Below are 12,474 nucleotides of genomic sequence, written 5' to 3'. Positions count from 1 at the left end.
AGAAGATCTCTGTTACCTGGAGGAAATGAACATGATCGTGTGTGTGTGAAAGCTGCTTCAGCTCAGCGTCTCTCCTCCTCAGATCCTCGATCTCCTGCTCCAGTCGCTCCAGTCGTTCTTCAGCTCGACTCACTGCAGCTCGTTCCTGATCTCTGATCAGCTGCGTCACCTCAGAGCGACGTCTCTCCATGGAGCGGATGAGCTCAGTGAAGATCCTCTCACTGTCCTGCACTGCGGTCTGTGCAGAGCGCTACACACACACACACACACACAAACAGGGGCTTCAGTGGGACTAGAAGAGCTCCAGCACTGGAGGAAAGTCCAAAATGAGACTCAAACTTCTCTTCTTCTCCAAACTCACCTTATGAGACGCCACAGCCTCTCTCAATGCCTGAAGATCTTTCTCTCTCTGTTGGATTCTCTTCTGGGTGGTTATCTGTGTTTCCTCAAAATGACTCTGCAGGAATCAGAAACATTAATACAGCTGAGAAATGCTACATACAGTCATGTGAAGAAAAAAGTTGAATTCTATGGTTTAACGCAGGGGTAGGCAAGTTCGGTCCTAGAGAGCCACTGTTCTGCCGAGTTTAACTCCAACCCTAATCAAACACACTTGAACAAGCTCATCAATGTCTTCAGGATTACTAACAGGGTATTCATGTGGGGCGTCTGTGTTACTGCTGTAAAAAAAAAAATAGTTGAGCTAACTTAAAATAATAAGGCAACTTATCGCATTCAACTTTTTAAGTTTACCCAACTAATCCACTGCAGTTAAAATTTAACACTTTAACCCTTTTGTTAATCTAATGAGTACAAGGTAATCTTTTGAACTTAAAACTTGTCAAGACAACAAAAAAAAAACTAATTGAGCCAACTTGGAAAAAATAAAGCAACCTATTGCACTCAATTTTTTTTAAAGTTAACTCAAATAATTTGCTCCAACTTTTGTTCATGAAATGAGTAGCAGGTATTATTTTGAACTTAAAACTATTATTGGCAACTAAACAATGATTAGCAATGCAAGCAGCTACAATCAAATTTTAATTTCCATGTTTGATTTTTTTAAAGTTAGCTACATGACATGAACATCATTTGCCTCTTAAAACTAGAGGCGCACCATTTTCCCATTTCACTCGGGCAAATAAGTTGCAGAAGTGGCAATGAGAAGAACATATAGCTCAACACGTCTCATGTCAACACACATCTCAAACATTGTGATGATCAAAAATTGTTATTCAGTAAAAATATGAACTCTGAAACACGAGACAGCTAAATAACAGTGACAGCAGCAGCAGCATAAATCAAGCCAGTTAATGCAAAGCAATAATTGTTTTTATACTATAGTTACCACGTTAAAAAATGTTCAAGCTGCAATGCATGCTGGGAACCGCCACAACATTGTTGAATGTAAAGTTGTTTGTTCAGATAACTTAATTTGGATAGTTGGGACAACATTTGGACACGGTTTGGTCAAATACTTGAGAATCTAAGTAAATAAACTTTAGTTGGTAACATGTTTAGAGCATTCCTGTTTAATTCACTCAAGATAATAAACCGACTCATCCCAAATTATCTTTGTTCAAGCTATTGTTATATTTGTTAGAAGAAAATGTTGCTAACAAAAGTTTTTTACTTAGAACTTAGATTCTCAAGCATACTGTATGTCTCATATCATATTAGTTGAGCCAACTTGTTTTTTCAGTTGTCTTGACAAGAAGTTTTAAGATAAAAAGAGTACCTGGTACTCATTAGATGAACAAAAGTTTTTAAGTTGACTTTAACTGGAGCGAGTTAGTTGAGTCTTAAAAAGTTGAATGCAATAAGTTGCCTTATTTTAATTTAGCTCAAATTTATTGATGTTTTATAAACAAATTTCGGGAGGAACACATTCAGGAAATTAAAACTATTAAGTGGAGCAGACCCAGATAATTAAACCTAATTGAACACAAGAGGAGCTCATTAAAAAAATCAACGATAGGAGGTGTATATAGACAGCCGATTTACCTTCCTGTCGTTGACTGTTTCTTAGCATCCCTCCACCACCCCTTCTCCTCACTTAATTAAACTCACATAAGACATCAAATTAATATATGTAGTCTAGTTCTAGACTATTTCCATCAGGGGGGGGGTACTCTGGGTTCGGGCAAAATTCCGAGCCCGGAGCCCTCCCCCGGACAGCACGCCAAATACGCATAATATTTACTCTATTTAATTTGATGTAAGTGTGAACTCGTGAATTTTGCTTACAGTGTGAGTGTTGGCACGAGTGTCTCTCTCACTGATATGCCTCATGATTTTGGAGGTAATTATGTAAAATGCAGTTTATCATCATGCAAAAAAACAGAAAGCACAAGCTTTTGCGTCAGGTTGTTATGTTGCAACGCTAATCACAACTGTAAAATTGTGTGTTAGAGAGATTCCCTTATCTCAAGTGGGGTTTTTTTATGAAACAGTGAATATAATAAACTACATGATCCATCACTCATGAGATCTGGTATGAAGCAGTACCTGTTTCTCTGTCCTCGCTGCTGTAGTTGATACGGTGTCGTGACTTTTGTGTTCATCCACCAAACACAGCACACAGATACACCGCTGGTCAGTACGGCAGTAAATCTCCAGCAGTTTATCATGTCGAGAGCAGATCATCTCCTGCAGTCGTCCAGTGGCGTCCATCAGATTGTGTCTGTTACCTCTGAAGAGACTCTCATGCTGTTCAAGGTGATTTTGACAGTAAGAGCGTCGGCACTCCAGACACGACTTCACTGCTTTCTGTTTTCTTCCAGAGCAGGAGTCGCACGGCACATCTTCAGATCCAGTGTGAGGAACTGCAGGAGCAGCAGCTTGGAGTCTCGTCTTCTTCAGTTTCTCCATAATCTCAGCAAACACCACGTTCTTACCTAAAACAGGTCTTGGTGTGAAGGTCTGTTTGCATAATGGACATCTGTAGATTCCCTTCTGATCCTCCTGATCCCAGCAGTCTGAGATGCAGCTCATACAGTAACTGTGTCCACAGGGAATCGTCACTGGATCCTTCAGGAGAACCAGACACACTGGACAAATTAACTGATCCTGATCCACTGAAATACTGGTTTTGCCATTTCTCTGTATGAACACACAACAGTTGATTAGTTTATAAGTGCACTATTTGGTGTTCCTCTGGTTTGGTAATTGGAGAGGGATTATAGTGGGTCTCGCATGTAACCAGTTGTTCTTTTTACTTGATTCAAATTCACAAATGAGCAAGTGACAACTGCATGATTTCAATAGTGCACTGGTTTGCAAGATGCCATAACATTACCACATAATACAGTCAAATGGGAACTGTAACTGTTCTTAATCAACTACACAAAAATACAGCAAGATTTTAAACACTGCTTCTAGAAAATGAAGAACAACGAATGTGCATCACGTGTTATATGTTTTTAACTAATTTATGAAGACACTGTAAATTTTGTTTCATATTATATTGTTATATTAAAATATTTTGAGCATGCAGTTGGCTTATTTTGTTGCAAATAAAAAAGCCAGGGTTATAGGGTAGCGCATTTTTCTTCAAATCTGTTCAGTCTTGCATCCTATGAAAGGAGGGGCGACAGTGAACATTGAACATTACGGAGCAATAAAGAGTTTTATTGCCAAAAACAGTTGTAGTTATTGAGTCAACATCTTACCTCTCCCGGAAGGTTCTCCTGCATATTGATAGCAGCTCCCTGGTTAACAAGTAGTATAGACGTTTCAGTCACTATTTCATATTCATCTCATTTTCTGACAACAGAAAAAAAAAATCAACAAATTTTGGTTGTATTAAACACAGTAGAAGAGAAGCAAAACAAATGTAAAAGGCTGACACTAGGCAGAATGCAAATACTACACAATTACATTATAAATATGATTTATCTAGCGACATTTAGCGACTTTGAGTAGACTTTTAATTGAAAGAAGTTGGCAACAGTGTCCCTGACACCCGCAATATACAATAGAGTGGTGCAGGTACGACATCACTTTGTAGGCCAAAACGCAGAAGTGAGTTAGCATTTAAGCTCTTCCAGTTCCCTCGTCCAGAAGTCAACTAATCTTAATTAGTAACCTATAACATTACATAATCCATTAATTAACATATTGTTAAGGTCAATATAGACTAAAAACCTTAATACATTATCCTATTTATTTCCTGAATCGTCAACTTCTGGGGCTGTCCCCACCAATATAAAAATCAAACCTACACCCTTGGATCTCACCTTTAGCATTTTACTTCTGGCGACTGCATTTAGGCTTCAAAATTAATAAAAGTTGTGTTCATATGTGATAATTATCTTGATGGGCAAAACGTGCAAGGGTGAGCATACACTCTCAGATAAAAAGGTACGGTGGAGATCAGTGATGCGCGGGTTGATCCAAAATGAGCGGGTGCCTGCGGTCACCCGCGGTTACGAGTCATCCAAAAATATTTTTAATGATATTCGGGTCACGGTCGGTCGGGTCGTCCATAAATCCTTATTTACCTTTTGAATGTTGAGCGTTATTAACTTTTGAATAAATGCTGACGCGGGACAAAATGCCCGATTTCCCAAAACGTTGAACTGAGCAATGCCATTGTACCATTTTAATAGGCTACTTTTAAACGCATATAGCTCCGAAAAGTCAGTTTTATGTATTTTCTGAGAGGGGGAGGGATTTTTTGGGGGAAAGTCGGGGGAGAGACGCACACTTCGATTAGACTGGATAAACACATGCAGCATCTTAATTGTTAAGAAAATGAAACGAAATAAATTAATAAATCAAGCCTGTATTACATAACACTAGGCTATATCAAACAGCATTCAGAAAAAGAACAGTTTGCGCTCCTAAGGGCTTTCACACTTTTCCAAAAGTGGGCCTTCTCTCAGTTGACCTGCTGATGAATTCTTCAAGCCGGGTCGAAACATAAACATCGCGTTCATCAATAATATTCATCTACAGCTGAAATGGAAAATGATGGGCCGCCACAAGAACTGCCTGCTCTCGCCGCTGCACCTCTGAGCGGACCACGTCAGAGCCTCAAACATTTTCTCAATGGCCCAAATGACGCTACGATGAGCATTTAGCCTACTACTTTTAAAAAATGCGGGTCGGGTAGCCTACAATATTTTCTTCTTCTTTTTTTGCAGTCCGAGTTGCAGGCGGGTTAGTTGAAAACGTTGGTCGGGTGCGGGTTGTTTATACATTGACCCGTGCATCACTGGTGGAGATACAATTTTTTTCCTTGGGGAACAAAACGTATAACTGTATCTTTAAAAGGTACCCAATTGGTCCTACAATTATATCATAGTTTTCCTCTACTTAGAGCAGGGGTAGGCAAGTTCAGTCCTAGAGAGCACCTGTGCTGCAGAGTTTGGCTCCAACCCTGAAAAACATCTATTGAAGCTCTTATTGAGAATTAACAGAGGTTTAGATGATGATTATTTATTGAAAATTAATGTTTGGTCACCATTATGGTGATCACTGTTTTGTTTAGTTGGCCTTTTTAACTCTTGGTTTTTGTTACAGTTTTAACAAAACACAATCTGTTCAAATCAAAAGAAGCCGTAAACAAAAATTAGCATGAAGAAATATTTTATTAATAAATAATATTCACCAACAATACTTTCTTGGCACAGATCAGACATTCTGAATTCTGAATTATGATTACATTCTAGGGGGTAAAGTTTAGACGCATGCACAGATATCAAGAATCAGCATATGAATCTCAACAATGGTGAGATACTTAATGCTGAAATGCATGCATGGGAGGCATTAGTTTTATACTGTGGTGGCCAGGGCTGGACTGGGGCTAAAATTCGGCCCTGGCAAATCCAGTCCATCCGGCCCATGAGTTCCTCTTGAATGTTTTAACTGGGGTTAGGGCCTTAAATCGGAGTAAATAAATAAATCTAGGACAGGGACAACTAATGATGGATATTATCGAATTTACTGCAAATGCAGATAACAAACGTAATATTGCACTTTTGACACACAGAAATGCACTTGACAGTAAACCACTGATTTTGAGCTAGGATACATTAAAGTGAATTTACTGCTTTTAAAATCTGTCATCGTTTACTCACTCTCATGTCGTTCCAAACCTGTATGACTTTCTCTCTTCCGTGAAACATAAAAGAAGATATTTTGAAGAATGTTGGCAACCAAACCATAGGCTATACCATTGAATAGCCTATTGTATGGACAAAAAAAGACTCAAAGGATTTTCTTTTATGTTACACAGACAGAAATTCATTGAGGTTTGGAATGACATTAGGGTGAGTAAACGTTCACATGTTTTGGTTGAACTACCCCTTTAAAAACAATAAAAAATGTTCGAGAGTTAACACCTAATTTATGTAACACACTGATATGATATCTATCTTTCATGAGGTTCTCATTGAAATAACATTTTGTTAAATTTCATTAGATCTATTAAAAAGTTTATAAAACATTTACAGAGAAAAAAGCTTTGTCCTTAAAGGGATAGTTCACCCAAAAATGAAAATTGTGTCATCATTTACTCACCCTCAAGTTGTTCCAAACCTGTATGAGTTTCTTTGTTCTGCTGGACACGAAAGAAGATATTTTGAAGAATGTTTGTAACAAAGCAGATAAAGCAACTATTGACTACCATAGTATTTTTTTTCCTACTATGGTAGTCGTCTCGGTTACGTATGTAACCCTCGTTCCCTGAAGGAGGGAACGGAGACATACGTCGGAACTGACCGACGAATTGGGATCTGTTTCAGAGACCAATCTACTTCGAGTGTATTAAAAACGAGCCAATGGACATTGGCATGCGGTGCACGCATTCCACGCCAGGGTTTTTCCTGGGTCAAAAATGGTCTTCGGTGGTGGCAGACCGACATGGTCATCCACACATACACAGTAAAAAGTACCCTACCCACGTGATCTGCAAGCGCAATACTGACAATACATTTAAAATAAATTCAAAGAAACAGTTTGTAATTTTTGCTTATCTTATTTCGATACCTTGATTTTTGTTTCTTTTGTTCCTCATTTTTACACTATTTACAAATAATTGTTTTGGTATATAACAATATCAATATTAAAAAATAGTATAAAAAAAAAAAAACAAATAGCCACATTTTCTGCCATATACAATTTCATAAAATTATCAGCTAGCTAATAACAACTTTGTTCTGGTTTCACCTCACTCCAGTCTAAACTAAATGATTTTAGGCTATTTATTTACTACACATTGTCAACAGAAATAAGCTGAAAGACTGTGGATAATTCAAACTAATTCTTACTATCCACTCTTGCTAAATTGGGTGAGCACACTTGTGTTCTCATTTTCAGATGTTCTGAGTAAATGATTAAACTGATTCGTGAGTTCAGTGTTGGACAGTTCAGTTGTTCTAACCAGTCGTTAAAATGATTCGATTCAAAGGAGTCATTAGGTCGCGAATCGGACACTAGCAGACGCGTTGTGTGTGAATTCCGTCTGTTAGAACATCGCGAAAGATTTGTCAACACACAGAAAACACTTAATAACTGGATAGGATTTGTTTCCCGTTTATTGAAAGTATGGTTTATGTCAGCTGGTCGGTGAAGAGTTAGCGTTTTTTGAGCGCAATTCACATCCAGCGGTAGTTCAAGGAAAAAAATGTCCGAATCCACCACGTGCAACATGGATTCGGTCTTCCGACCTTTTGATTAACGTGATATGTGAAATATTAGAATGCTAAAACGGTGCTTATTTTGATGACCGAGAGCGTGCGCGAGGGATAGGGCTCTCCGCTCGTTCTCTCTGTTCTCTCAGTTAACATGCGCCGATCACAAGCGCAGTTTTGACATCACTCATAAATCACAATAACTGATCAAATAAGGCTTTGGCGGGGCAAAAATTTGTTTTGGCGGCCGCCAAAAAATTTTCAATGTAGGAAAAACCCTGCACGCACCGCCCCGCATTGCGGGTATAAATACGGAAGTGGAAGTACCGCATATTGTTTTCAACTGAGGAGCCCAGAAGAGTGGCTCGGGCCTTCAGCTGAAGCACAGCACCTGGCGACGGGACGTACGTCTCCGTTCCCTCCTTCAGGGAACGAGGGTTACATACGTAACCGAGACGTTCCCTTTCAGTCGGTCACGTTCGACGTACGTCGGAACTGACCGACGAATTGGGATCCCTACCAAAACGCCAGGGATGCTGGCCCTTCCAGCGCCCTGCCTGAGCTCGCTGGACCACTCCTAAGTTGGAGTGGGAGTCAGGGCTCCCGGCAGGGAAGGACAGTCACTGCTGTTCCTGCAAGACCCACTCAGCGTGACTATTGGATAACGCTGGGAAAGCGTGCCCGTCTCGGGAGATGGTACGCTGCGGAGCCACATCCTTCAATGGAAGGAGAGGTGGAAATACGCATCAGGACTAACCTAACCTAGGGTAGTGCAACTATGGAAAATCTCTGGGGTGGACCCAACCTGATCCCAGGGGGGGAAGAACACATCCCAGAGATGACAGAGCGGGCTCTGTCGAGGGAAAGACACGGGGCTAACCGAGCAGGGTAGCAGATACCGTGGAGAATACACATATGGGGTAGCCGTGAGGGGACCGCAACATATGGAACCCAGCCTACACACACGTTCCACAAGCATACGGGTGCAGGCCTGGCGCCAGACGGCCGCAACGTCTGGCACCGCAGGGGTGACGGAGGAACTCACAGGGTTAGCCGATTCCGGGGAACACAACTGGAGCAAGAATAGACGCACGTATCCGGCCCGGAGGCGGGAGTGGCGTTGCAAGCCGACACTAGAACGGGTACTTAGCGCTACTGGCCCTGGGGGGCGAGGATGCGGGAAGATACCGGCTCTACACGGAGGCTATAAAATCTAGCGAACGTGTTAGGTGTCGCCCAGCCCGCAGCTCTACAAATGTCTGTCAGCGAGGCACCTTGAGCCAGCGCCCAGGATGAAGCAACACTCCTTGTTGAGTGTGCTCGCACCCCGAACGGGCAAGGTACGTCTTGGGACTGGTAAGCCAAGACAATGGCATCCACTATCCAGTGGGCCAACCTCTGCTTGGAGACAGCCTTTCCCTTCTGCTGACCTCCGTAACAGACGAAGAGCTGCTGTGAGGATCTGAAGCTTTGAGTCCGGTCAACGTAAGCGCGAAGAGCGCGGACGGGACATAACAAAGCTAGGGCTGGGTCTGCCTCCTCCGAAGGCAGCGCTTGCAGGTTCACTACCTGGTCCCGGAAGGGAGTGGTAGGAACCTTGGGCACATATCCAGGCCGGGGTCTCAGGACAACGTGAGAGTTGGCCGGCCCGAATTCTAGGCACGATTCGTCGACCGAAAGCGCATGCAGGTCCCCCACCCTCTTGATTGAGGCCAATGCGGTCAGGAGGACTGTCTTCATGGACAGGATTTTTAGCTCGACTGACTGCAAAGGCTCAAATGGAGGACCCTGGAGTGCTCTAAGCACCAGGGCTAAGTCCCAAGAGGGTAACGAGGTAGAACGAGGAGGATTTAGTCTCCTCGCACCTCTGAGGAACCTGACGATTAAGTCGTGCTTACCAACGGATTTACCGTCTACTGCATCGTGATACGCCGCTATTGCAGCGACGTACACTTTGAGGGTGGAGGGTGACAGCCGCCGCTCCAACCCATCCTGCAGGAAGGAAAGCACAACATTAATCGAACACTTCCGGGGGTCTTCCTGGCGGGAAGAGCACCAACGACGAACAGATTCCACTTCAGAGCATAGAGGCGCCTCGTAGAGGGGGAAGCGATGGTATCTACCACAGCTTGTGGTAGGCCATCTAGAACCTCCCCGTCCCGTTCAGGGACCAGACATGGAGTTTCCAGAGGTCTGGACGCGGGTGCCATAGAGTGCCCCGTCCCTGAGAAAGAAGGTCCTTCCTCAGGGGAATCGGCCAGGGAGGGGCTGTCGCGAGGAGTGTAAGTTCGGGGAACCAGGTCCTGTTGGGCCAATAGGGCGCAACTAACAAGACCTGCTCCTCGTCCTCCCTGACCTTGCACAGAGTCTGTGCAAGAAGGCTCACTGGGGGAAACGCATATTTGCGTAGGTCCCGGGGCCAGCTGTGCGCCAGTGCATCTATGCCTAAGGTACCTCCGGTCAGGGAGTAGTACCACTGGCAATGGGTCGACTCCGGGGAAGCGAACAGGTCTACCTGTGCAACCCCGAAGTGGTCCCATATCAGCTGGACGCTCCGGGGGTGGAGTCGCCATTTGCCCGGAGGTGTCGACTGACGAGAGAGCTCGTCGGCTGTCTGGTTCAGCGCACCTGGGATGTGAATAGCACGAAGTGACCTCACAAACTTCTGACTCCACAGGAGGAGATGGCGGGCGAGCCGGAGCATGCAACGGGAGCGTAGACCACCTTGTCGGTTGATGTACGCAACGGCCGCAGTGCTGTCCGAACAGACCAGTACGTGCTTGCCCCGAAGCGGTTTCTTGAACCGGGCCAGGGCAAGACGTACCGCCAGTAACTCTAGGCAATTGATATGCCAACGCAGTTGGGGCCCCGTCCACAGACCCGAAACTGCGTGCCCGTTGTACGTGGCCCCCCAGCCCGTGGATAAGGCATCCGTGAAGACCACAGCATGCCTCGACACCTGTTCTAGGGACACTCTGGCCCGGAGAAACGAGGGGTCTGACCACGGACTGAAGGTTTGGCGACAGTAAGGAGTAACTAGGACCCGGTACTGACCGCTCTGCCATGCCCATCTCGGGACTCGGTCGTGTAACCAGCGTTGAAGCGGCCTCATATGAAGCAATCCGAGCGGCGTTACCGCGGCTGCGGATGCCATATGCCCCAGGAGCCTCTGAAAAAGTTTCAGTGGGGCCGCTGTCCTGCCATTGAACGTATTCAAGCAGTTCAACACTGACCGGACGCGCTCTGGAGTGAGGCGCGCTGTCCGGCTGACCGAATCCAGCTCCATACCGAGATAAGAGATCCTCTGCGCGGGGCAGAGTTTGCTCTTCTCTCTGTTGACCCGAAGTCCCAACAGGCTGAGGTGACTGAGCACCATGTCCCTGTGTTCGCACAACTGCTCTCGAGACTGGGCGAGTATGAGCCAGTCGTCGAGATAGTTGAGTAAGCGAACGCCGCGTTCTCTGAGCGGAACAATGGCTGCCTCGACGACCTTCGTGAAGACGCGAGGCGACAGGGACAGCCCGAAGGGCAAGACTTTGTACTGATATGCCCTCCCCTCGAACGCAAAGCGCAGGAACGGTCTGTGTCGAGGAAGGATAGAGACATGAAAGTACGCGTCCTTCAGGTCGATCGCTGCGAACCAATCTCGGGGACGGATGCATTGGAAAATGCGTTTCTGCGTTAACATTTTGAACGGAAGCTTGTGCAGGGCCCGATTCAGAATGCGCAGGTCCAAGATTGGTCTTAACCCACCCCCTTTCTTGGGTACAATGAAGTAGGGGCTGTAGAACCCCGACCTCATATCGGCAGGAGGAACCGGCTCGACCGCGCCCTTCGCCAGCAGGACATCAATCTCAGACCGCAAGACATGGGCATCGCTGCTCTGCACGGAGGTGAAGAGGATGCCCCTGTACTTGGGAGGCCGGCGTGCGAATTAATCGCATAGCCGAGTCTGATGGTACGGATGAGCCAGCGAGACGGCCTGGGGAGACCTAGCCAGGCCCCCAGAGACCGAACTAGCGGGATCAACGGCACCACAGACGTACCCGGGGTGAGGCAGCGAGGTGGAGTATTCAGACCCGACTCGGGAGGCCCGGAGGCGGCCCGGAGTGTTGCCTGAATACTCCAGGTGGGGCAGAGAGTGGGTGAGAAGGCCCGGGGGCGTCCTCGGTGCCCAATCTGCTGCCGCCTGGCGAGGGGTGAGAGGGGAGGAAAGGAGTGGCAAGGCCCGGGGGCGTCGCACACTGCCAACCTGTCCCTCTCTGGGCTCAGGGAGGGAAGAACTGCTCTGAGAATGTGGGTACCGCTGGACTCCGGGGAGCCAGCGGCAGGACCGAAACCAAAAAAAAAATATTCTTCCCCCGGTCCTCCTCCGGGGGAGGGAGGGGTGCGGACACCGTCTCCCCGAGCAATTCCTCTCTCGCTGGGCTGCCCGTTTCAGGGTTGCTTGCCCTTGTGCTTGCTAGCAGGCTCGCGGGACCCTGGACGGGTTGGGCACCTCCCTTGCGCCCGGCCACCTGCTGCCTGGGTGGAGGCGGACGCAGGGTGGCGCCCTCGGCGACAAGCAGATGGAGGTGCTGCGGCCGACGACTGGGTGTAGGCAGCAGCTGGTCGTCGGGGCAGGTTTTTTATTTTTTTTTTATTTATTATTATTATTATTATTTTTATATTTTTTTGCCACCTTCGTCTGCTTCTGGGCCACCAAGAACTGCTGGGTGAAGTTCTCGTTGGCGTCGCCGAAGAGGCCAGCCTGACAGACAGGGGCGATGAGGAACCGAACTTCGTCGGGCTCACGCATATCTGCCAGGTTTAGCCCCAGCTTCCTGGACCACTGGTG

General features: G+C 45.9%; 2 protein-coding genes across 2 annotated transcripts in view; both read right to left on the bottom strand.

Annotated features, from left to right (window-relative positions):
- Positions 1-12,474, bottom strand: part of LOC307125013 (E3 ubiquitin-protein ligase TRIM35-like) — a 302,217-nt gene that overhangs the window by 76,009 nt on the left and 213,734 nt on the right. The window lies entirely within an intron of this gene.
- LOC307123008 (uncharacterized protein) overlaps positions 1-12,474 on the bottom strand; it is a gene marked incomplete at its 3' end in the record, with an annotated part of 84,428 nt that overhangs the window by 68,584 nt on the left and 3,370 nt on the right. The window contains exons 2-5 of the mRNA XM_079811379.1: positions 3,672-3,765; positions 2,509-3,102; positions 362-457; positions 17-250 (exon numbers count right to left, since the gene is read on the bottom strand). Of these exons, the coding sequence (XP_079667505.1) occupies positions 17-250; positions 362-457; positions 2,509-3,102; positions 3,672-3,695 (948 nt within the window). The 5' untranslated portion in view covers positions 3,696-3,765. The remainder of the gene's footprint in view (positions 1-16; positions 251-361; positions 458-2,508; positions 3,103-3,671; positions 3,766-12,474) is intronic.

Source organism: Gobio gobio (genome assembly GCF_949357685.1).
Source record: "Gobio gobio genome assembly, chromosome: 1".
Taxonomy (NCBI): domain Eukaryota; kingdom Metazoa; phylum Chordata; class Actinopteri; order Cypriniformes; family Gobionidae; genus Gobio; species Gobio gobio.
This window is presented reverse-complemented; position numbering and strand designations above follow the sequence as displayed.